Below are 26905 nucleotides of genomic sequence, written 5' to 3' on the forward strand. Positions count from 1 at the left end.
GAAGGCATAAACAGAGTCCTTCTTCAGGAACATTAATGACTCTCCTCCCAACAGCCAGAAGTTAGCTCACCAACACTGTCATGGAAAGATCTGTTAAATGAAGTTCCTCTTTTACGGGCCTGTGAAACAAAGCAGGTGGCACACCACTGAAAGCAAGACTTCTCACTCCCCTGCCTGCCCCCACCATCTTTGTGTGTTCCTGACTTCAGCCTACAGCCCATACCTGACTACACCTACAGGCAGGTCGTCCTGGGTCAGAGCAGAGAAAAGCAACTCCTCCAGGGATTAAGGGATGGCTTTGTTTCATAGGAGTTCAGAGGGCCGGCATGAGTGGTCAGGGTAGAGGTATGACCTACCCACTGTCCTCATAGGCATCACATAGACAAGGAGATGGCTTTGTACTCGTGGCTGAGGGGGTGAGGACATGGTGTCACCTGGTTGGCTGTCAAATCTTTCAATGCCCCTGGTGTATGAGGCAGCACACAGGGAGAAAGCCCTCATCTTCTGAGATCCCAGGTAGCCAAGGAGAAAAGGGTGGCTAGTGATAGCAACCAAACCCAAGCACCAGATAAAGGCAGGTCCTATTCTCAGTTGCCAGAAGCATCTGGCCAATAACAAAACTTATAGAAGTTCTGCATTTGCTAGTTAGGCACCATTCCAACATGGTGAACTAAAGTACAAGAAAATCCTCAAAGTTGAACATCTGACCCTAGATTCTAACCCACATAAGGCAAGCTCATCTTTTCCCTTGCTGGTCCCCACAGTCATCTGGTGAGCATTGGGTTAGCAGGAGAATATGACCGGGGTACAAACTGCATCGCAGAATATATGCGGATTGCATTGGTCCAACTTGGTTTCAAACAGATCACAATTACAGACATTACATTAATGAGTTAACGAGACAATTACATGACTGCAACACAGTCCAACAGTTTGTTTTCAATCAAGAATTGCATGGCCCACGCCATCTACTTGCAAACTCCCAGCCCAGGCTTCCGGGGCAAAAATAAGTTCCTGGCTGGCTCTGGAACTCTCAATGCACATGTTTGGCTGCTGTTCACTGAGAGATTACATTTTCAGCTCTATTATATACAAAGGTAACAGTGATCAGAAAGCAGAAATGGAGGTGATCCAATGCTGATGCCTATACCAGCTTGCTAAGAGACGTCCTCGGAGTCAGACACCTTGCGTGGGCTCAGGGTTGTCATCTGGGAAGGAGACACTAGGTTTGCCTCCCAGGAGTGTTGCATGGAGGCAGTAATGAAGGTCTGCAAAGGACTAATTGTCATCATTCCTCAGTGCTAGGTTTGCTGCTTCCTAATCAAGGAGCTTTTCATGATAATGATGGGTTTTGCATTTCCACCTACTAGGCCTCTCAAACCACATCCTTAGAACAGATTTCATACTTAGTAGTAATATAACAGACAATCTCCCCTCTCCAAAATCAGTGCCATTGTTTGACTGTCATATACGCTAAACTCACATCAAGTTATCATACATGATGCCTTTACTGCCTGCTCTGAAAGTTCTTTCCAGGGCTGCTGACGGGTTCCTTTTGATTCTTCCTAATAACCACCACCACAGCTAATGTTTCGTGAGCATTACTACATCACAGGCATGATGCCATGGTGGTTTCTGTGCTGTGACTTAATCCTGAAAATAACTCTATGAGTTTAGAATTATTATTATTTCTGTTTTATAGTCAAAGACACGGAGGCTTGGAGAAGTCAGGTGACTTAAGATTGTGCCTCCATGGTTGGGGTTGGAACACAGGCCAGCTAACCCTGATGCTCATGTTTGAAACCACTAGGTAACACTGCCGTCTTCTGTGAGCGCTAAGACTCCCTTCCAAGATGGCCCACTGTGACCCCAGGCCCAGAGAGAAGCTCACGGCCCTGTGCGGTACAAATGGAGCTTGGCAGCTGCCTGCCTGACTTACAAAGCCCAGAACGTATGTGGACACAGTCAGAGACCCAGCTGAAGCGATTCACCTGTTTACACAACAGTAACAAATATTTGTTTGCCTCTTGCTGTGGGCTGGGCCGGCAGTGGCAGAGACAGCAAGGATTAGGATGCCCTCACTCCTGCTACCCAAATGCTCAGAGGTCACCAGGAGCTTAAGGCATGGCACACTGAGCTGTCAGTTCAGTTAACTCCAATAGAGTGAACTGCCAAGCAGTGGTGCATATAGGAAGTCCAGGGACACTGCACTGGAGGCTTTCGGGAAGAAACAGTGAGGCAGAATCCCCTGGGGTCTAATGAGGGAAACGGCATCTTTCAGGCAACTGGTTTGGGACAGGAGGGAAAGAAAACTGTCACATGAGTGAAGATACCCTAAGAAATTAAATACACAGAGGCTGGGCATGGTGGCTCATGCCTGTAATCCCAGCACTTTGGGAGGCTGAGGCAGGCAGATCACTTGAGGTGAGGCGTTTGAGGCCAGCCTGTCCAACATGGTGAAACTTCATCCCTACTAAAAACACAAAAATTAGTCAGGCTTGGTGGTGGGCGCGTGTAATCCTAGCTACTCGGGAGGCTGAGGCAGGAGAATCGCTTGAACCTGGGAGGTGGAGGTTGCAGTAAGCCAAGATGGCACCACTGCACTCCAGCCTTGGGGATAGAGCAAGACTCTGTCGGAAAAAAAAAAAGAAAGAAAGAAAAAAAAAGAAATTAAATACATAGGCGATGAGTCCTTTCAGAAGCAGGTCCCTGAGTTTGCAGCTGACACTAACTTCCTAATGAATAAGGAGGACAGACTAGAGGCGAAGGGTGGAAGATGCAAAGCCCACGATAGCTCCATTGGCAGGTGCATTCCCCGGGCTCCTGTGGGAATGTAATGAGGACCCAGGGAAAATTCTCAGCATCTGGCCTGGAAGCATGAGTGTCAGACATGCCTTCTGTGTTTTGCTTATGGGGGAATTTCCTGAACATTCCAGAATGTCACCTTCATCACTAAACCCCTCTTCTGTCTTCTAGTCTGGGATGTCCTCTTTCTCCACGCAGCCAGCAGTTATTAATTTAGAATGGTCCAGGAGAGCCAAGACTTCAGCAAATGAGGAAGTTGCCACTGGCACAGTCATTGTTTTCTGGGATAAGACACTTTCATTTGTAGAGTTGAAAAACTGAAATTGAGAATTGTGTAACGGAGCTGGGAGTCATCTGTTAATAGACTTGGAAGCACCAAGTCTCCCAGGGAGTCTGGGTATCTCCTCCAAGGTCTTTGGTATCTGCTGGGGATGGACAGGGATGCCAGGGCCAGGGGTAGCTGTGTGCTCAGCAAATCGGCTCTCTCCCTGCCAGAAACACAAGGACAGCCAGGCTGGCAAACTCCATGGAGTCTGTTAGGACTTTTCCAAGGCACGGTGTTTTCTAATTACCAGTACGAGTTATTAACAAACCCCCAATTGCTCATTTTGGTTTTGCAAACTGAAGCAGGATATAACCTAGAATAAATGTAAAGAAATACAAACACAGAGGACCCAAATACATCCTTTTTTAAAAATGGGGCTTCAGCAATTTCCAGTTTGGGTTTAATATAGTTTATCATTTCCTTTTGCTCCCGAGGTCTAAGAAGAACTCATGTTCTCTCCTCATTAGACAGTCTGAGGATAGCCCGAGGCCTTCTGGGCAACAATCCAACTCTCTGGCCTCAGAATGGCACCTGCGCTCCCAGCTTAGGCACCTAAGCCTTTTGCCCTCTAGGCCAGTGTGGCTCAGGCCCGCTTCACGTTAGGATAACTGGAGGACCCTGGAGAATATGTGTACCCAGGCCCCGCACCAGGTCAATCAACTCAGAATCCCTGGGCCAAAGTGTGGGAATCAGTATTTCTAAAAGTAAACATATAAACAAATAGACAAACAAACTCCCCTCCAGGCGTTCTAATGTCCAGCCTAGACCGAGGTCCAGTTCTAACTGCCGCGCTATCTTCGATGTCTCATCTAAGACCCACCCTTCATCCCCTTGCCAGGACTCGCCTTTCACCAGGATTCTCCTGCACCCGGACTTTGGGATAAAGTTGAATCTGCAAAGAGTAACTACTGAAAACACATCGACGGGCAGGGGTTGCCAGGGAGTTTGACCTACTTCAAAGGTGAACAAGGGCAATACCATCCCAGGATATCAATGGCCATGTGGGTTTTTCTGACTTCCAGAAAGTTCCATGCGGCCATAGCCTGTCTCTGAGTGGCAAGCCCACATCTCTGACTGCTCAGAGTGCCCTTCAGAACTCCTCTTCCTGCTCCTGCTTTCCTTGGGTATGAAGCATCGTCCTCCTGCCTCTCCACTCCAACGAAACTGGGGGTCACATGGTCTCCCACTCGCCCTCAGCCTCTGCTTGGTCATCCTGACGTCCTGACTCACAGCAGGTGGAGTAGAGTCAAAGCCAAGAGCCCAAGAGCCCTTGCCACTGGGGTTCAGCAAGACTAGCACTCATCCCTCGTCCTGCAAATGACTAACCTCTGCCCATCTCAGCTTCCTCTGCTTTAAAAATAGGAACAATAGTACGTACCTGAGAGCATATGCAAAGCACTTAGAGCCTGACACACAGTAACTGGTAAAAATAGTAATCAGGAAACACATCCCTTCAAGCATCTCTCAATCCTCGTCCTTCTCACATCCCCACTTCCCCTGCCCTGGGTCATGTCAGGCCTTTATCACTTCTTTTTCTTCTTCTTCTTTTTTTGAGATGGAACCTCGCTCTGTCACCAGGCTGGAGTGCAATGGCGCGATCTCAGCTCACTGCAACCTCGGCTTCCCAGGTTCAAGCAATTCTCCTGCCTCAGCCTCCCGAGTAGCTGGGACTACAGGTGCCCACCACCATGCCCAGCTAATTTTTGTATTTTTAGTAGAGATGGGGTTTCACCATGTTGGCTAGGATGGTATCAATCTCTTGACCTCATGATCCGCCCGCCTCGGCCTCCCAAAGTGCTAGGATTACAGGCATGAGCCACGGCTCCCCGTCAGGCCTTTATCATTTCTATGCAATAGGCTCCTCTCAGCCCTACTTGTCTTTGGTTACTCCACCCTGCACACTAACTGCAGGGATATCTTTCTACCATCCCAGGTGTCTCTCCCCTGCTTAAAAACATTCATCTAGCTCTCTAGTCACTGCAGAATAACATCAAGATGGCTTCGTAGAACAGCCGGGGCCCTGAGCATGTGAATCTTTGCAACGTCATCTCCTCCTGCCCTAGCTCTGCATGCATGCATTTGCATACAATATGAGCATGCATGTACACAAACACACATACATGCATGCACGGCACACACATGTATGAACACACATGAACACATATAGGAACACACACGCATGTACATGCACACAAAACACATACATGTCCACATCACACATACTCCCTCTTCTGCTATGCTCATGGTGAAACTGAACTTACCTTTTAGGATCCTCTCCCTGCAAATACTCCCTGGCCCTGGGAAGAAGTAAGTGATCCTCTTCTGCATCCCCATAAACCTCCATTCATAGCATGGATCTAGCACCTAATGCTTTGGACATGCTATGTGGGTTGCATGCCTGCTTCCCTACCAGCCTTGACGTTCTCAAGTGGAAGAACCACACCTGATTCATTCTGAGTTATTGATGCAGAGTGCATAAGGCCTTGCAACATGGAGCTGAATTTCTGGAAGGGCCTTTGCCTTCATTTTTCTGAAAACTTAGAAAATGCAATTCAAATCGAATAAGATTGCTTGGAAACAAGGCTAGAGTGAGGCACCCTCACAAACCACTGTGTGTAAAATCTGCTGTTTCAGAGGACCATGGCTGTGAAAGGCTCAGCCATGACCAGATCCCTTCTCACACTGTCCCCGCAGGCAAGAGACTCAGTATTCCTGAGAGACTATGGTTGCTTTAGGACAGCGGTTGCCACCCACATTGCACATGAGAATTGCTGGGGAGCTTCTGAGAATTCTGAGGTCTAACTTCCTCCCCTGCCCTGCCCCTTGAAAGCAGCAATGCTTTCAGAAGCTCCCAGGGCAACTCCAATATGCGGGACTTGTAAGAAGCCTATTTTAGGCTGAGGGTCATCAGCATGAAACAGCCAACATCCTCTCCGGCAGGATGCACTGAGGAAGGACAGGTGGTTTACACAGACAGCGTTGCCATTTTCTTTGCTGGCCCACAGTGTGAGGAGCGGTTAGTGAACAAGTACCCCAGGAATAGGACCCGGTTTCCAGGGGCTCCTCCAGCAAGGAAATCATCTTTGTGAAAGGTGAGTTTCTGACCTATTTGTTCTTAGCAAGGGATTTTCCAATAGCTGATTGAGCTGAAAGTCAACTCCTGTGTTCCAGGACAGTGAAGCCTATGGATCCCTTAGAAATGTAAGCCCACCCTCAGGGTTACATTGGTACAGGCCTGCAATGACGGGGACAGATTGCAGGGGCCTGTGGGATCTGTCATCGGGAGACCTGGGAGAGGCCTGGCTCAGGAGCAGTCCAAAGGATCAAATGAACTCTGTAGGGGTTCTGGAGCGAACTGGGAAGTCCAAAGCACCCTCAGACTGGTATTCCACCTGACCAGAAGACAGCCTGGAGGAAGACATGTCCCCAAGGCCACCAAAGTCCAGACAGCTGTGGTTTGGCATCTCCTGAAGCTGCCCCAGGACCCAGGAATTACACACTCAGAGGACAGGAAGCAGTTCCAACCCAAGGCCCAGAGGCAGAATCTCGTCTCCTTGCTAAATCAGATGAGGTCCCCCAATCTCATTTCCAAACATTTACATGATCTGAATGATTTAACTACCGAAAAAGAACTTACCTTGTCAACGTGATTAGCAATCTCTATTAATCGCTGCTTAACTTTTTCCAGATCTTTTCCTTGCCTCTGAAACTTAACAATTTTAAATGTCAGCATTAATACCAGCAAGAATATCAATCATGTCTCATCTTCCTGGCTCCTGGAAATGTGAAGTCTTGGGATTTTACAAACCACTGGGGACCCTCCACAGTTCATGGTGAAATGAGCTTGCATCCTGCTGAATAACTTTCCCGGCTGGGGACTCCCTGAAATTCCCTGAAATTTGCCTAAGCCAAGTGCTCTCAAGACAGCAACTTCTGCAATTTTCCAGCCTCATAAATGATGGAGGCAGTGACATGTTTTGGCAAAGAGGAAACAGACAACTAGAAGTCAGTCCAAAGCCATTTTTCATATCATCGACTTGATTTTAACTTCCTGAGAAATTTTCTTTATATTTGTTTTTAAAAATTAAAAAGTAAAAGTAACAGAAGCTCATGGCAACTTGTCAAACAATCCAGAGGAGAATAGACAAAAAAAAAAAAAAAAAATCAACAAATGTCCCATTCCCCTCTCTAATCTGACCTTCCAGAATGGGAATTGTTTTCTGAAAAATAGTCAAGCCTGTGCTTCATTCATATGTGTTGAAAGAGTCTATGAGAAAATATCACCCAATTCATGTATGCCAATGAGGCAATAAGTAACTACAGAGAAGATAATCTTTAGAAAAACTAATTCGAAATTAATTAAAATAAAAAACGGATGTAGTATCAAGCCATAGCTCAGAGGGGAGGATTTTTCTGCTGTGTCTCTGTAGCCTTCATTCATTCATTCATTCATTTGGATTAATGACATATGCAATTTTTTTTAACGTGCCATTTTAAAGACTAAACTTTACCACAAAATGTTTTAGAATATAATCTAAAGCCTTCTGTCATTTCCCTCAGTTAATTCTCCTCGTTTGGAGAGCTTAGCTATAGGGCAACTCTGTTTTTTCCTGCAGGCTTTGCCATTACTTTATAGATCAAATAAATTTTTAATATTGTATACTTTATAAAATCAGAAAACCATTGTTCCAATGGGCTGTTTCCACCGCTTTTAAGAGCACATAGGAAATGAGGTTCATTAAAGCAAGTAATAACTTGCAGAACATGTCCTTTTTCTTTTTTCTCTAAACAACCATACTGAGAAATTTCAAAAAGTTCTTACCTCTCGGTTGTCCGCCACGATCACCAGCTCCACATACTTGGTCGCCTTGAGGGTCTCTCTTTTATGCTGCCAAGAGTGAACATGCACTTAGTCTCTCTTAACGCCTCTCTGGGGCTTCTGGAACACTGCGAATGTCTCTCAGTCCAAACACTTTAGGTTGAGACTGTATACCCCCCATCCCCACCAGGTCCCCCACACCTCCATTCCATCTAGAAGTTTACCCCAGCTCCAACCATCTCTTTGTAAAACCTTCTCAACATGAGTGACCAGCTTCCATTTCCATTTGGAAAACCCTTAAAAAGGAGTTTAACCTTTCTGCTGAATCATGAATTATTGGAGCAGAAAAAGTCAAGATTGTTAAACAAAACGAGCACATAAACAAACAAAATTAATGCACTCTCTAGAACAGGAGCCAGTCAAAGGTCATGTATTTCAGACCACGTGTAGCACATTTGAAGCTCATTAGAGAAGATGACGGAGTTCAATGCATTGTGGCTGTTCCCTTTGTCTTTATGGTCTAGGCGTACATGTTTTGAGACTTGAGGAAAGTGGAGGAGAATACATTTTGAACAGGAACCGTAAAATCATTTTAAAGATGCTTACATAAAAATCTAATTAGAAGCAATGGAAGACTGGGGCAGTCTGGAGAAAAGGTCAGACTAATGAACAGAGAAGTGAGAAAGGTATGAGGACAAAAAAGGAGCAAGAAAGAGAACAGAAAGAAATAGAGTTAAGAAAAAATAAGACTGCAATATGCCCCTGGAGAACAGGGATTTCATAAGAGTGAAACAGTTGAGAGAACATGGAAAGTGGATATGGAAGTGGATGAATGGAGATGATTCAGGCAGCAGAAATAGGAACCCGGTCCCCCACAAAGGCGGCTCCTGAAGTGGGTCACATTTTAATCAAACTTCCTCAAAAAGCATTGACACTCTTCTGCGAATTACTGGGAGAATTCCAAACGCATTTTTAAGAGAAATAAAGCAGTTCATGGAGGGTGGTCTCAAAAAGCAAACATTAAAAACAAAAAACAAAGCCTTCTGTTTCTGCCATAAAATGCAGTTGGAGGAAGCGGGGGTTGAGTTGGTCTTTGGTCCTGATGACTGATATTGCTGGTTTATGAGTTAACTACGCACACTGCTTCAAGGTAAAAACTTGCATGTTATAACCACTCTTTCAGACAAAAGCAAAAGAAAATCACGAAAGTATGCTTTGAATCAGGTTTCCAGTCACATAATCCTGAGGGAAACATCTTTTATAAAACAAATCCTCATCAGTCCGGGATCTTCCAAACAGATTTTTACAAGAAAAATGTTTGTATTATAGCAGTGTTCTTTCTTGCTTCCCAGCTGTGCTAATTCATGAATTTAGGTGTTCCTAAAGATATCTGGAAACCTTATGGAAAAGGAAAAGTAAAGCACCAGGAAAGGTACAATTTCTCATACGTTTAAATGTTACGAGAAGAAACTGTCAGGTTTTGTAAGTATACGCTGTAGGCATGCTTTATGGGGATAACTGTGTGTTACTTATAAAAGAAAAAACATTTGCCCCCATGGGACCCACGGGTGCACATAAAATGAGTCACCTTCTGGAAGTGTGACGACCTTGCCCTTTTTCCTCGTTGAAGCGTGAAAGGGGCAGAACCCTCTCTGTTGTCCACAACTCCCTGATTAACCATGAACAAATTTGGCTAATTATGTGGAAGAAAATAAAGCTCCAGAAATGAAAAACGAATCTCTTGTTGAAAAACTCATGGAAAGGAATCTGGTTGTTTAGACGTTTACACTTTTCAGCCTGCAGAGGGGTGAAATAAACGACCATGGGATATTTCCAACTGGCTTAGGATCGCCATTCAGAAAATACACAATTCCAGATAATGAAAACAAACATGTGAACACAATTTTCCTGTCTCTGCAATTTTCAGAGAAGTCTACATTTTCTCACGAATTCAGAGAACTGCAAGCTCAGAGGGAAGCTTAACCACATAATAAAGAAAAGCACTGGGGGAGTCTTCGGCTCAGGACAGAGGCTTATTCTACTGCTAGCTGCACACACAGAGAGAGGCTTACATTATCCCCACGTGATTTCCGCCTATCTGGCTCTCCAGTTAAAAACAACAACCATAACAACAAAGAATCATGTTTTTAAATTTGTGATATGGAGAGCAACATTTGAAACTGGTTGCTGAAGACATGGAACCAACCCAAATGGCCATCACTGATAGACTGGAGAAAGAAAATGTGGTACACATACACCATGGAATACTATGCTGCCATAAAAAGGAATGAGATCATGTCCTTTGCAGGGACATGGATGAAGCTGGAGGCCATTATCCTCAGCAAACTAACACAGGAACAGAGAACCAAGTGGGAGTTGAACAATAAAAACACATGGACACAGGGAGGGGAACATCACACACCAGGGCCTGTTGAGGGGTGGGGGATGAGGGGAGGGAACTTAGAGGACAGGTCAGTAGGTACAGCAAATCACCACGGCACATGTATACCTATGTAACAAACCTGCACATTCTGCACGTGTATCCTGTTTTTTTTTTTTTTTAAAGAAGAAATTAAAATAATAATTTTAAAAAATTTAAAAAAAAGAAACTGGTTGCTCGATTGAATTTTCATTTTGGGGGTTATGAACAAAAGCCCTTCCTTAAATGGGAACAGCAGCCTCTGAGATTGGCCCAAAAGTCTCCGTTCCCAGGTGGAGGCAGAGGCCTTCTTTGAATCTTGCTCAAGAGAGAACCAGTTCCTGGGCCTCTCAAAGTCATCACAGCCAAGTTTCCAAGGATAAATATCCCCCAAGCAGCCTGCAATCAGGACTCTGGCAATGGGAACTTAAGTTAGAAAAGCAAGTTGAGACTGGGGCTGCAATAAATCCTTATTGCAAATCTTTCTTCATATGGGTCATATCATTTGTATTAACACTTATTCATCCCACGCTATCTACCAGGGATGCTGTTTGTGCTAGGCACTGTGTAGGGTGCTGGGGATACAGTGTGGACAGGAAACCCACATTCCTGAAACTCAGTGTCCTCCTGAAACTCATATTCTGGTGGGGGCTTGGAGAAGGTGAGCCCATACAGCCCAAAAGTAAGAGAGAGTCTGTGAAAAGTAGAACAAAGGAAATAAACAGGGTTCTGCAGGTAGGATGAAGGTGGGTAGTGGGCAGGCCTAAGGTAGCTGAGGCTTGAAGGATGAGAAGCAGGCATGTGTGGAAAGATTGCAGGAACAGTGTTCCAGGCAGACGGAAAGGCAACAGCAGATGTCCTGAGGCTGTGGAGAGCTTGTGGGTGTTGGCAACAGGCCGTATGGCTGGAGTCTGGGGAATGGGGGACAAGAATGGATGAGAGGAGGTGGAAGATGGGGACAGGACACTGGGGCCATGGCAAGGAGGTTGAGTGATAGCCTAATAATCTAAGAGCATGGGGGCCTTGAATGTGAGATTTTAAAAGTATTGCGACTGGGTGCAGTGGCTTACGCCTGTAATCCCAGCACTTTGGGAGGCCGAGGTGGGCAAATCCCTTGAGGTCAGGAGTTCGAGACCAGCCTGATCAACATGGTAAAACCCTGCCCCTACTAAAAACACATAAATTAGCCAGGCGTGGTGGTACACGCCTGTAGTCCCAGCTACTCGGGAGGCTGAGGCACAAGAATTACTTGAACCCGGGAGGTGGAGGTTGCAGTGAGCTGAGATGGCACCACTGACTCCAGCCTGGGCAAAAGAGTGAGACTCCATCTCAAAATATATATATTTATAATTAATATATATAATATGTATAATTAACATATATAATTAATATATATTATACAAAATTAATATATAATTAATATATATTATACAAAATTAATATATTATACATTATATAAAATAATGTATAATCTATACATATAATACTATAGCATATCTTAATATATACTATATATACTATAGTATACACTATAGTATATATACTATATATACTATAGTATATAATATATAGTATATAACATAGTATATAATATACTATATACTATATAGAGTATATAGTATATAATAATATATAATATAGTATATATTATATAATACAGTATATATACTATAATATATAATATAGTATATATTATAATATACTAGTATATATTATATATAGTGCTCTGGCTACTGGAAGGAGAATGGATTCTAGGGGGATGATACTGGATGATATTAGAAGCCGAGAGTGCACTGAGGAGGCCATGCAGTTGTCCAGGTGAGAGGTGGCAGTCATCGTGGACATGGGCAGCCACATGCAAGCAGGCTGTGCTATCATCCGACAGCCAGAAAAAAACAATCACAATGAGACCAGAGCCAATGTTTCATTTGCCAGCAAGATCGGCAAATGAAATGAATCAGAAGTTTGGTTTCTCTTCCTCCAGGCAAGAAAAAAATCAGTATTAGCTCAAGCAAGGCTCCACGCCTTGACTCTAAGATCATTTTTCCGCATATTTGTAGGTTGAGCTCCGATTTCGGTTAGGAAAGGTTGTCTCCACCATCCTTGACCGTGACTGGCATGGGGACAGCATGCACTGATCACATCCACACAGGATACAGCCTCTGACACCTGGCCGACATGTAGGTGGGCAGAAGTAAATAAATGAGACAAACTGCCAGGAGAATAGGCTGAATCGGGCAAACTGAATGTTAATAGGGACAAGCGTGAAGTATTGAAATTAAGCCTTAAAAACAAATGACACAAGTGAGGTCTATTATTTATTTATCCAGAGCTTCAGTGGATTTGAAACTCACTAGGAATCCACACCTGGAAAACTGGAGCTTCCACTCACACAAATAGATATTCAAAGCCCAGGGACAAGGAAGTGGTGCTGCCCTGTTCCCCACCGCCAAGCGTTTTTGTTTATTTGTTTGTTGTTTTGTTTTGTTTTTGAGACGGAGTTTCACTCTTGTCGCCCAGGCTAGAGTGCAGTGGTGCGATCCCAGTTCACTGCAACCTCTGCCTCCTGGTTTCAAGTGATTCTCCTGCCACAGCCTCCCAAGCAGCTGGGATTACAGGTGCCTTCCACCACACCCTGCTAATTTTTGTATTTTTAGTAGAGATAGGGTTTCACCCCCGTTGGCCAGGTTGGTCTTGAACTCCTGACCTCAGGTGATCCGCCTGCTTCAGTCTCCCAAAGTGCTAGGATTACAGGTGTGAGCCTTGTGCCCGGCCCCCACTGTCAAGCTTTAAGAACAACTAAGGTAGTAAGAGAACCTGATGGTCTCTTAGAAGAGGCATGGAAGCAAGGATGGTTGTTAGAGAGGAATTCAGTATGCCTGTCATAATTAAGGAGTTTTCAAACAGTTCTGGCCAGTTCCTGATATTCAGCTCTCATTAGGCTCTACATATAATGTGTTATATACTACTATGGCTACAAATACTCCACCACTACGGTGCCTTCTATTAAACAAATATGATAGGCTGTCTAGAAACACAAAAGCAGTGGCACCAGTTCATTTCAGAATGGCCACCTTCGAGGAAGTAAAACCGCACCTCCCCAACTCGCTGTCCTCTATGTACACAGCGGCCCAAGCAAACATTTCTTTTCAGAGAAGGCAGCAACTTTTCCATTTGACTCATAATTCTCCATACTAATGGAGGGGAACAATGGCACAGATAATCCCTAAAGAAAAGGCAATTCAAAAATAATTTGCATTTGCCTTTGGGATGTCTTATGTGATTTTTTCCAGTAGATGTACCGTCTTTGCCTTGCTCAGAGCTTGCTTAGGATAATGTTAAAATTGGCTTGCATTCTTGAATGAGTAGCCGATGGAGAGGGAAGGAGTTTGCCGTGGGGGAGCTGAGCAGTAAGGCTTCAGGCTGGACTCAAAAATCCACAGAGAGAACGAGCTGACTGTGACACCCCTGATTCTCTGTGCCCTTCGAGGGGCAACTTGGGTTCTCACTAAAATCTAATGTAGAGCCTTGTGAAAAAGGCAAACAATAGCTCAGGTTTATATCACAGCCAGTGTATACCCTGAGTGCAGATTTATTCCTGATGCTCTGTGAAGAAAAACGCAAACATCTGCAGAAAAATCAGAGTCTGCAAACCAGTCTTTGCAATAGTTAACATTTAGTGGGGGACAGAAAAATATAGGGAAAAAACAAATGCAGTTGCTGCATTGCATAAACAAGATTAGTTAACAGCCTTTCCATTGATTTTTTCTTTTTCTTAAAGAATGAAACAAAGGCAGTATAAGCAGGGCAGGAAATGTCCCTTTCATATTTACCATAGGTGCTCACCAAAATAATCTACTATATAATTCCAATTCACAAGGATTCCACGTATTTGAAATTATTTTTCGCACCATTTTCATTATATACATGCATTTTAAGTCCAGGATGCTTTCTCTTCCATAAAAACCATCACAGCGCTTTCTAGAGAGAAATATTGAGAACTGAGTTGACTGGCATCAATGCCTTCCCTTTTCAATTTAAAGGCTCATTTGCACTTCAGCACGCATTATTCACAAAGTACCGTTGTTATTCCCATTCTCCCCATTTCTCCACAAGTCAAAATAATTCCAAATTACAATTATGCTTCTAGAGAGCTGTAAGCTAAAAGAATTAAAATATGGCTGGCAAGTACAGACCAAGTTTGTACTGCTAAATGAAACGACAAACATATTTGAGTGTCATTTAAACCATCAAGTTATAAATCTCATAACGTGGGCAACATGCATTCAACAAGGTACTCAAAGCAAAGAGCCTGGAAAACAAAATGCAAATGTTCTACTTGTTTATGACCGGTAAAGCCACAGCTTAATCACATCTTCTTCAAGGTTTGGAATCAAAGGCAAAAGCATCTGAAGAGTAAAATAAACACGCCGTGGGACCCCAGAGGCTGGTCTTTAAGTCCATCACTAAGACAGGTAGCGGGGAGAAGCACAGGATGAAAAGTCTCCTGAGCTTGTGGGAGTGGAGGTGGGGGGGGTGGGTAATTTTCAAGCTCTGTTCCTTGGGATTAGGATACAGTGTTCTGCCACCAAGCAGCAATGTCAAGGTGAGCCACAGTACCAGATGGGAGAGTTCCTCTCCGTCCTGTGATGGGGCAGGAAACGAAAAAGAGGTTGTGAGCACCTGCCATAGAAACTCTTAGAGACACACTAGCAAACAGAAGACGTGAGGGTTACATGAGCAGAATACCTGGACTGAAAGAATGAATGTAAAATCAGAGTTAAAAGTCCTGAACTGGTTCAGATAAGAGCAGTTTTAGGGGAACAGACATCTATCCACAGGTATGAGGGGAATTCTAAGAATGAGAAGGTATCAGCCAGGCGCGGTGGCTCACACCTGTAATCCCAGCACTTTGGGAGGCCGAGGTGGGTAGACCACGAGGTCAGGATGGTGTCTAACATGGTGAAAACCCGTCTCTACTAAAAACACAAAAAAATTAGCTGGGCCTGGTGGCATATGCTCCAGCTACTGGGGAGGCTGAGGCAGGAGAATGGTGTGAACCTGGGAGGCAGAGCTTGCAGTGAACCGAGATTGCGCCACTGCACTCCAGCCTGGGAGACACAGCGAGACTCTGTCTCAAAAAAAAAAAAAAAAAAAAAAAAGAATGAGAAGATATCATTTGGGATAACCTCTACTGTTTCCAAATAGAAAAATGATTTAGAATGAACCAAGAATAATATTCATTAAATGCTGAGTACTAAGCAGTGGTCTACTGAAATTAAAGTTAGGAGACAACAATGTGTTAGAAGGAACCTGGAAGAAATGTTCCTAGACAGTCAAATATAAGCACAAGTGACATCCTATATATAAATTTTCTTGATTTCTTGTCAACAGAGGAACAGGAAATCCAGAAATGAAAAATCAGGAAATTGTTGATAATTTCCTATCTGTTTCTGCTTATTTAAATTCAGAGCCTCCAGCCAAATGTTGGGAATGATCACCTTTAATCCTTGTTAACAGAGCTCTACTGTGTCCTCTGGTGCCCACATAATGCCAGACAGAAAAAGGGCAGGCTGCCCTTAGGCGTGGAGGTTTCATGGTGGGACACTACACGTGTCAGGAAGGGAAGACTGTCTGCAGCGCAGACTCCTTTAGGCAACTACTCTTTCCAGTGCTGCTGCAAAAACGAAGACATTTTATGAGCAGATCCAGGGGCTAGTGGCCAGAAAACACAGACTGCTAGGACAAGCATTTGCAGCTGGGACTGTGGGTAAGCAAGATTCCTGAGGCACACCACATGGAGGAAGGCCCCATTCACCTCTGCATAAGTATGTGGGCAAAGAGTGAGAATTCTCTGCAAATTATAGTAAGAACCCAAACTTGCTCATAAAGAAAGCTCTATGTGGTCTTTCGCCTCCAGTAGATGGAGAGCTGCTAGAGAGTAGGTCAGGGTCCAATCTTGTCTTGCTTGCCATGGTGGGGCCCAACCCTGGGCCTAGGACCATAACAGGGTCTCTTGGGAGTTTTCATGAATGGTGATTTTGTCATCCTCTGATCCCAACTATGTGACTTCACCCAGCGTATTTTAATGAGTCTGAGGCTGACATCTGCAATACAGTGATGGGGATTTGGGTTATGGTTGCGCTCCACTGTATAATGTCTACCACCTCCAGATAAACTGGGTACTTCCATCCCCCAGATGCCACATCATCTAGATGGCAACATTTCTCCAGATATCATAGTGTTGGGTATCCATAGCTTGAGCTCCTAGCTTCCCAGAGACACAAAATCGGGTATCCCTCTTACCCTTCTTGCCCATGTCTGAGAGGGCGGTGGGAACACATTATCTGCAGTGAGGCTTGATGTGTTGTGATGTGATCCACATGATCCCCAGATGCTTTTCAGGTTCTTCGCTGGGAAGAGTTTGTATCTGTTGGTTGCATTTTTCATTGGTTCTAAGACATAGGTTTCATTTTCAAACATAATAAGTCCCCTGTTGAAAAATAAATAAGAAAAAAATATAATTTTAAGGGCAGCTTCTTGTTTATGGCTAAGACACAGCTCTTAACAAGAGAGAGAATGAAAAGAGAAATACCAATTTATTTATATTCTCAGATTTTAATCAGAAAGGACATTTCTGTGACATATGTTTGCGTTGATTCATTTCGCAAATCTTTTGGAAAGTTAACCTAGGAACTGTCTTTTGTTTGAAATATTTTATGGTAAAGAATACAGTGCCTTTTGCTTTTGTATGTTTTTATCACTTTTTATGTCTCAAAGATATATTGCCGGGAAGAAGAATGAGGAAAAAGATGTTTCAACTGCTTAGAAGATAGCTATATCTGAATTAGCAGCCACATGGCAAAAGGGAAATGTTTAACTTTTTAAAAAATTTCAGTAGCCTCAGGGGTACAGTAGCTTTTGGTTATGTGGATAAATTGTGTAATGGTGAAGTCTAGGATTTTAGTGCACCTGTCATCCGAGTAGTGTACACTGTACCCTGTAGGTAGTCTTTCATCCCTCCCCCACCTCTTGGCCTCCCTCTTCTGAGTCTCCAATGTCCATTATATTACTCTGGATGCCTTTGTGTACCCAGAGCTTACTTCCCACTTAGAAGCCAGAAAAGGCCATATTTGGTTTTCAGTTCCTGAGTTACTTCACTTAGAATAATGGTCCTAGTTCCATCCAAGTTGCTCCAAAAGCCATTAGGAAATCTATTTATGAAATGATAATTCCTAGATCTAATTATTTATCCTGATCAGCCCTATTTCCTAAATATTTGATGGAATTATAAGCATGAGTACAAATTTATATTTTTTATTTACTTATTTAATTTGTGGGAGATGTGTGCATAAAAGAACCCACTTAAGTACACAGAGCATCAGCACTGCTTCTTGAAGGCTCAGGTCTGGCCTCTGGATCCTGTGTTCAGCTTTTTCTGGAATCGAGGAACGCTACAGGGAGAAGTGTCAGTCTCAATGCTGCGAGGGTGGCCTCTGGAGTCTGGAAGCTCTGGGTTTGAGTTCCAGTTTGTTAGTTACTAGTTATATGACCTTAACTTTCTTAGTCTCTTTCAGCCCTGGTTTCTTCACCTGTAAAATGGGGATAATGGTGCCTGCTTCTCAGGGTTGCTATGTCATTGAGTCAAAACAGCCCAGGGGAGGCCCCAAGTCAGTGCTTGAGAGGTGGTAGCTCTCTTTACTATCAATAAGGGCAGATCCATGGATTAGGCATCTGTTAACATGTTAATCGGAAGACTGACAATTTCAGGAAAGTTCTGTATTTTGTTAACCCATTTGCTCATAGGAATACTGGTCACTCGTGGCTCCGTGATACAAAATATAGCATTAATAATATAAATACATTTCTGGGAATGACAATAACTAAGAAAGAACCTTTTGAGCCAACCTTTAGGTTTGGGAAAAAAAGCATAGATTCTTTTTAAAAATGGACAAATTTGCTGAAGACTCTAACTTGCAGAGACAGAAGGTGACATTTAGCCATGGACCATGACACATGTCTGACCTTCTGGAGCTCATGGCTAAGGCCACGTCCCACTCCCTGGAAATGAGGAATGCTAGCCTTGGGCTGTTGGGTTCCTTCAAACGATGGCAACCTTGGCCTGCAGCTTGGTTTTCATTTCTCTCTTTCCTACGGTGAGGCAGTGAAGTGCTTTAATTTAAAAGGTGCTTCCTGATGTTGAGAGAAAGGTTTTCTTCGGAGAAATGGCAATTTGGATAACAGCAAACTGGCAACTCTGAATTCCCACGTGTCTAGTACCTTATGTTATTTAGCAAGGTGACCACTATCTCTCCACTTTGGAAAGACACAAAATTTTCATGCAAAATTCATCTGACTGGAAACGGACCCTTCTAATACACTGACTACTAACCTTTTGTGAGACATGAACCTCCTCAGACTCTCCCTAGAATAATTCACATCCATACCTGCAGGGGTTAAGGGAAAATTTCCCCCTTTGCCCTCTGAAAGTTCACTACAAATCAACTGACAAAAGGCAGAAATATTATGTGAGAAAAGCATACAAGTTTATTTTAACATGCATAGCACAGGTGAATTGTAGAAGAATGATTACTCAATGAGGGTACAGATGGTTATATACTCTTCTTCTTAGGAGAAAGGGAGAGAAGTATGGATAATTTTAGGGGGTGAGTAAATGATTTTTAGGGGAATTCACTGGGCTTGAAGAACATATAGTGGCCTGGGACAAAGTCTGTCGGGCCCGCAGAGCAGACGATTGTTTATGACAAAAGTCTGTCCGGATGTGTCAACAGGCTTCAGTCTTTCTTCCTGTGACATGAGTTAATGAAAACTCAGAGAGGGACCAAGGTAAGTGATTTCTTTTCTGGAGGGTCTACAGTTTAGGGAGATAAAGGAACTTCAGAGAACAACTTCATCCTGTCCTTTGGGAGAGACAGAGATGGGGTGAAGGAGGGTGCCAGGGGCCAGAGAGACCTTGAGGGATTTTCTACAGTTCAGCATGTCAGAGTCATATTTTGGAGTATCAGTTTCTGAGCCCCAACATACATAACCACAACATTTTGCAGAAATGATGTTTAGGGCATTCGTTCCAATATATAATTATATACAATATATAATAATATGTATTATTATAATATATAATTAGTTCTAATATATAATTTATATTACAGCAACCCAAGGATCTAGGTATACATCAATCCTCGAGGAATAGCTGGTCAAGTTGCAAACTCCATGAGTTTTCCTCAATCTAAGCTTCTTTCCAAAGAAGGGACTGTGTAAGGTGTTCCTATGTCATTCATTACTGCTCACCTATTTGTTCAGTCATTCATCATCCTATGCTCATTGATGGTGCATTCGTAGGTTTAACAACTCTTAAATTTTAATAGATTGACAGGCTGGGCGTGGTGGTTCACGCCTGTAATCCCAGCACTTTGGGAGGCCGAGATGGGCGGATCACGAGGTCAGGAGATCGAGACCATCCTGGCTAACATGGTGAAACCCCAACTCTACTAAAAAAAATACAAAAAAATTAGCCGGGTGTGGTGGCGGGTGCCTGTAGTCCCAGCTTCTCTGGAGGCTGAGGCAGGAGAATGGTGTGAACCCAGGAGGCGGATCTTGCAGTGAGCCAAGATCACACCACTGCACTCCAGCCTGGTGACAGAGGGAGACTCTGTCTCAAAAAAAAAAAAAAAAAAATGATTGTCAGTATCTCAACGCTCAAATGATACGGAAGGAAGAGGTTTGAGTTAGTCAAGTATCTATTCTGAACACAACTGGTAAGCAAATACAGACTAATCAACTCACTATTATTTAGCTGGCTTACTCTACCAATCCTGTTTTATGAGTTGTTATGGACAATGGGAGAAACAGATCTATCATGCTCAGGATGCTTGTATCCTAATAGACAAGGCAGCATCAAGATACCCGGGACAATTAAAAATCACGTGAGAGCTAAGATGTGCATTCAAAGAATCATAAAACTTAATGCTTCAGAGAAGAGGGAGTCCAATGTGGTTTGGAGCAACTAAAACATTTTTTGATATTTTCAAATCCCAAATTTGTAGAAATTGTTACTTAGTCATGAAAATGTTCTCATGTCTCCTTTTAAATCATCCAAAGGCCAGATTGACTAAAAGTCATTCTATGAAGTGTTGTCTTCCCCCACACTGGTGTTTATGTGTATCACCAAACAGATTACTCAGGGATCACTTTGGTCAACAACTCTGTGGAGTGGCTTGTGTCTCTTTCTCTAAGATGTTTTTTATGAAATAAAATGTAGACTTCTCACTTTGGAAGACATAGGAGAGGATTTTTGTTTATTAAAGTTGAGTTTTAAAAACCTAAATTAAGGACGCGAACTTTAAAAAATAGGCAAAGGGAGGCCGGCTGCGGTGGCTCACGCCTGTAATTCCAGCACTTTGGGAGGCCAAGGTGGGTGGATCACCTGTGGTCAAGAGTTCAAGACCAGCCTGGAAAACATGGCGAAACTCTGTCTCTATTAAAAATACAAGAAGTAGCTGGGTGTGGTGGCACGCACCTGTAGTCCCAGCTACTCGGGAGGCTGAGGTGGGAGAATCGCTCGAACCCAGGAGGTGGAGGTTACAGTGAGCCAAGATGTGTCACTGTACTCCAGCCTGGGTGACAGAACGAGATTCCCTCTCAAAAATAAAAAAACAAAAACAGGCAAGGGGAAAGTGGAAATGAATACCATCAATTCTGCCCTAAAAAGAAAATGGCAGTAACATTTCATTTTGTATTGCAATATTTTCGATTTTACATTAGATCTAAATAAGCTGGACACTTACCGTAAAACATGTCACCACGTTCTAATCATGAGAAGCAAATTACTGAAAAAGTTTTTCTACTTAGTGGAATACTTCTAGCAATTGTTACTTAGTTGTAAAAATATTCCCTTATCTTATTTTATCTTTTAAGTCATCCAAAGGCCAGATGTTGAGAAATCAAGATGAAGGCCTTCCCTTTACTGCAAACAATTGGCAGTCTATTATAAGCTTAATTAAATAATTGCTTTGGACCATCTTGGGTATAATTAATTATTTAGCTCTAAAGAACTGCTGGAAACAACAGTGGACACAAAATTCAAGCATTCAGGGTTTCTGAGGTACAACATTTTGATGTTCTCACAGCCCTTACTGGCCCTGAGTTAGATAAGTGAATGTAATTTGTTTTAAGTTGAATGTCATAGATACTTAGTTGTAAACTTGAAGTTGGAAGACTGTCAGAGCATGGAATTTAAATCCAGTGGACTTTGCATGTGGGGTTCTTTCTCCCTTGGTAGAGTAGGAAGAAAAGATGAGAAGAAAGTCTCCAATGTTTCGGAAAGATGAAGACTGTGGGTCCCTTCTCTAGAGTGACAGGAGGAGGCTGGGCCAGCCATCACCCCAGGCTCAGGCCACATTCTGGGGCAGACAGAAAGGAGTTCTCAGGGTGGTGAGGGTCACCCCCTGTGTCACTCTTCTAGGATCCAGGTTCTGGGCCGTGCTCCGTATTGAGCACTCTGTTGATCATGGCTGCAGCTCCCGCCATGACCCCACTGTCCAAGGTGTGCAGGTGGCAGAGCTGGGAACCCAGTCGGGACCTGTGTGTTCCAGGCTTGGACCTCTCAACCTCACACTCACCTGTTTCTCTTTGTGCAGTTTTGAGAGAAGGGCCCAGAACCAGCAGGAGCATGAAAAAAAGCAGAATTCAAAAAGAAAAGGACTAGAATTAGAATTAGAGAAAATGGAGCCCCTGCTTTGAGAACCAGCAGCAGAACCGCTGCTTTGAGAACCTTTAAAACGTAAAATCCTGTTGTTTTTCCTTGACTGGAAACAAAGAGGAATCTATTAAAATGTTATTAGTTGATTATTTTAGCTTTCAAAGTGAACACTCAGGAGACCCATATTTCCTCAAGATAAGTTTTTGTCCTTCTGAAAATTCAGTTTTTAATCTCCAAAGCCACGATGCAGCAGGCACCAGGGTCGCTTAATGCCTGATCCTGATTTTTCTGACTGTACCCGGCAAGCAGGACAGTGGCACATGGATTTTGACTGCCTGTAATAAGACGATGATTAGAAAACATGAATTATCCTGGCTAGCTCAGCGTCCAACTGCTAACTGAATTTCCTAGAAAAAGACTTCTGGTCTCAGTGTGGTGCTGTCGATCATATGGTGGAAAAGCAGTTGGCTTGAAATTTAATTTCGGCTTTTTTTTTTTTTTTTGGAGGAACTCATGGGTGAAAGTAATATCTCACCCCATACATGTTTGATAAACAGTCATGGCAGCAGTATTACTTAACACATAAGCACCACAGGGCTTCAGCAATTTCCATGTGAACTACTCAGGTACAATCGAAACAAATATTCTTTATCCCTTTACTATGTGCAAGGCACTAGGCGAGACATGCAAAGACCCCTTGCCTGTGGTTCCCATTTCAAATATAACTCATGACCAGGGTGTGGGAGCACGACTGAAGAGGTAAGAGTTTAAACTGTGATAAAACACATTAAGAATAGTTATTACCAAGGACGGGGCATGGTGGCTCATGCCTGTAATCCCAGCACTTTGGGAGGCCGAGACTGGCATATCATTGGAGGTCAGGAGTTCCAGTCCCGCCTGGGCAACGTCGTGAAACCCCATTTTTCCTAAAAATACAAAAATTAGCCGTGCGTGATGGTGCGTGCCTGTAATCCCAGCTACTTGGGAGGCTGAGGCAGGAGAATAACTTGAACCTGGGAGGCGGAGGTTGCAGTGAGCCGAGATCGCACCACTGCACTTCAGCCTGGGTGACAGAGTGAGTCAGATACCGTCTCAAAAAAAAAAAAAGTGTTATTACCAGCATTACCAGCACACCAATAATAATAATAGCAGCTATGATGTATGAAAAGATTCCCTGAGTCAGGCTCCTTTTTAAAATTACAGTGTTATGGAAAAATAATTCACATAGCATTAAGTTCACCCCTTGAAAGCATGCAATCCAGTGGTTTTTAGCATATTCACTGAGTCATGCAAACATCACCACTATCTAATTGCAGAATATTTTCATCACTCCCTGCAAAACTCTGGACCTATCAGCAGTCACTCTTGACCCTCCATGGCCCCCATGAGCCAGGATCTCGAATGTATTATTTTCTTTTCCTTTTTTTTTTTTTGAGACGGAGTCTCGCTCTGTCACCAGGCTGCAGTGCAGTGGCATGATCTCGGCTCACTGCAACCTCTGACTCCCTGGTTCAAGGAATTCTCCTGCCTTAGCCTCCTGAGTAGCTGAGATTACAGGCATGTGCCACCATAGCCAGTTAATTTTTGTATTTTTAGTAGAGATGGGGTTTCACCATGTTGGCCAGGAGGGTCTCAATTTCCTGACCTCGTATCCGCCCGCCTCGGCCTCCAAAGTGCTGGGATTACAGGTGTGAGCCACCACGCCCAGCCAGGAATATATTATTTTCTTTAATATTTACAGCAATCCTATAAAGCAGATAACATGAGCCCATTTTACTAATGAGGAAAATAAAGATGAGAGCCCTCAGGTCACTGTAGGAGGTTCTATAGTGTCCCCCCAGCCCCCAGAAAAGATTGTTTAAGTCCTAATCTCGGGACCTGTGAATGTGACCTTATTGGGAAAAGGGACTTCGCAAATGTAATTAAATTAAGGATCTCAAGATGAGATTGTCCTGGACTAGGGTGGGCCATAAATCTAATGACACGTGTCTTTAGAAGAGTCCGAAGAGGAGACACACAGACACAGGGAAGAAGGCCAAGCGAGGAGGCAAGCAAAAACGGGAGTGACATCTACAAGTCAAGGCACACCAGGGATGGCCAGCAGCCACCCAAAGTGAGGAGGCAGATGTGGGAGGGATTGTTCTGTAGACCCTGCAGAAGAAACCAACCCTGCTGACCCCTTGATTTCAGACTTCTGGCCTGAAGAGCAGTGAGAGACTAAATTTCTGTCTGAAGCCACCTGGTTTGTGGCAGTTTGTGAAGGTAGCCCTATGAAACAGACACAGCCATACAGTTGATCAGCAGCAGAGCCAAGATGTCCCAGTCGGGACCCGGCTCCTGGGCCTGGTCACTTGCCCTCATCACACTGGATGGCTAGCCTCCTCTTCAGGGTCACGCACAGCACTAATGCCGGGGATGACCTTAGAGGCTGGTGCATGACCTTCGAGGTCCAGGTGAGCCAACCCTTCCTTCAGGATCCCCAGCATCTAGGGCTCTTCTGCAGAATTCCTCATGCGGTTTTGTGCAACCTGTTTCCCCTCACTAACAACATTTTATTAAATTGATATCTGGCTCCCTTTACACACCCAGGGAATAGTCTCCTTATTTCTGTTGTTTTTCTTAGAACCAGCTTTGCAACTTGCACGTGACCAGTAGGTGAGTAAGTGATCACTAAATATTTGCAGGACTATTGAACAAGCATAAGACTGAACTAGAGGCTTTGACATGTAGGCCACGGAGAGCCATGGTGGGCTGGAGTGCAATGGGTTGGCAGGATTTATGATATGATCTAGTAGTGTTTTTAAAATATGACCTTCTAGAATGTGCAATATGGTGATGAAAGGAGGGGTGGAGACAGAAGCACAGTGGGGGAGGCAATTTTCAAATCAAGGAGGGGGGTTGAGCAAGGATGGTGACAGAAGAGAGGGATGAAGGAGACGCTACAGGGGAGAGTGTGCAGGGCCTGGGTGGATAAGGTAGGTTATAGAAATCTCCCTGAGGTCAGGTTTATAGACTTGAGATGGTGTGGATCTTCTGGAGAAGAGGTCAGGTGGAACGCCAGTCTGGGACCTACCCGGAGGAGTTTAGATTGAGACATCCTGAGTTTTGAGTGACAGTGGGGCCTGGGGAGAGCTGAGAGACTTGACTTTGGGTATCCTTCAGAGTAGATGCCACCTGCCAAAACCACCGTGGCTCCCTGTGGCCTGTGCGTCAAAGCCTCTCGCTGACTCATGCACTCATCCAACAATATTTCTGCAAACAGCTGAGGTGGGCTCCCAGGGATGGCTCTCACAGAAGTTTACCCGGATGTCCAAAGATCTCCATGGGAGGAAGCAGAAGGGAGAAGGGAAGCAGTGTGGAAACCTGGCTAGAGACAGCTGGCCAGAGGTTGGAGGAGAGTCAGGTGGGCTAGTCAGACAGATGCTGACGGAGTGAGTGCTATAAGTGCAAAGGTGAAGGTCAAAGTGGCTTTACCATCATTCCATGCCAATTTCCTCCTTCATATGATCTACTGCACTTTAAATAGTTTTTAAAAAGTGGATTGGCCAGAATTAAGGTTTATGAACCGCCTGACCTTTGGGAGGGCACATCTATTCCTGCACTACTTACTGAGTACTTGTAACATGCCAGGGTCTGGGACACAGCTGTGTTGGGGCACCCAGTCCCTGCCTTCCTGGAACTCCCAGTCTAGCAGAAGGAAGGCGAAGGCAAGGCCACCTCCATGCCCTGACCTTCTGGGTGTTAGACCTATACACTGCAGGCACCTCATAGAATGAGGTATGGCAGTTACCAAGGCACGGGGCAAGGAAGGAGAGGGGCCTTAAACACATATTTACAAAGCACCTGCTATGCTACCGGAACTGCAATGTGTGAGAAAATGCATGACAGCACGTGGCTGAGCCAGATGGCAAAGAGGTGGGGACACCAGGGGAGGCTTCTTGGAGGAGGAAGCAGTGTTTGACTTGGGCCTTGAGGGAAGAGTGGATCTTCCAGAGCCAAAAGGGAGAGCGGGGAGTGGTCTGTCCCAGGCAGAGGGGCAGCACCATGCATGTGGGGGCATGCTCTGGAAACAACCGAAAAAACAGCATAGTGGGAATAGGGTGGTTTCCTCAGGAGGGGGATAGTGGGACTGAAAAAGAAGGTTGGATCCAAATTGTGCAAGAGGTTTAGCAGAACAAATATGGAACAGGGGGTCAGCCAGACTTGGTTTAAGATCGAGTTTTGACCACTATCACTGAGAGGCCGTGAGGAAGTCACTTTCGTGGTCTCTGCTTTTTACCTGTAAACCAAGGAGCATGAGACCTGTTCATGGCTTCTGTGAGCTTCCCATGAGAACAAGGAAAGGCGTGGTGCCAATGCAGAGAGGCCCCCTGTCTGCAGCTGGGATGAGGAAGGGGAGTGAGCTGGGTCAGTAGCTGGTGATATGGGGATGAGGCAAAGGACTTTGTGAGGATGGCAATTTCAAGGTACAAACTGCATGACAGCAATGTTGGGGGTTGGGGAACGAACTCCAGGCCCCTGAGGATGCCACGCCTTAGTTGGCTGCTCAGGTGACAATAACACCTGTCCCATCTTCATGAAAATACGAATCATAACAACGATGAAAAATAAAGTACAAGCTACTGCAATTATCATCACCACCCCACGGAGTGGGCACGCATATGAGTGTGCAGTATACGTGTGGGAATGTGTGCAGGTGGGCGCCTGTGCATGTGAGTGTGTGGACATCTGGTGCTCAGGTGTCACCGACCCCATTTAAAAAGGAAATAACTATGATTACAAGCAGTCTTTAGTGCACGATCTGATCCAGATACCACT

The 26905-nt window shown here is 44.3% G+C and overlaps 1 protein-coding gene across 1 annotated transcript in view; it reads right to left on the reverse strand.

Annotated features, from left to right (window-relative positions):
• Positions 1 to 26905, reverse strand: part of ADAM12 (ADAM metallopeptidase domain 12) — a 373482-nt gene that overhangs the window by 87025 nt on the left and 259552 nt on the right. Inside the window, exons 6-8 of the mRNA XM_030940432.1 lie at positions 16675 to 16861; positions 7953 to 8018; positions 6768 to 6839 (exon numbers count right to left, since the gene is read on the reverse strand). Of these exons, the coding sequence (XP_030796292.1) occupies positions 6768 to 6839; positions 7953 to 8018; positions 16675 to 16861 (325 nt within the window). The remainder of the gene's footprint in view (positions 1 to 6767; positions 6840 to 7952; positions 8019 to 16674; positions 16862 to 26905) is intronic.

The sequence above is a fragment of the Rhinopithecus roxellana genome, chromosome 11 (genome assembly GCF_007565055.1).
Source record: "Rhinopithecus roxellana isolate Shanxi Qingling chromosome 11, ASM756505v1, whole genome shotgun sequence".
NCBI lineage: Eukaryota > Metazoa > Chordata > Mammalia > Primates > Cercopithecidae > Rhinopithecus > Rhinopithecus roxellana.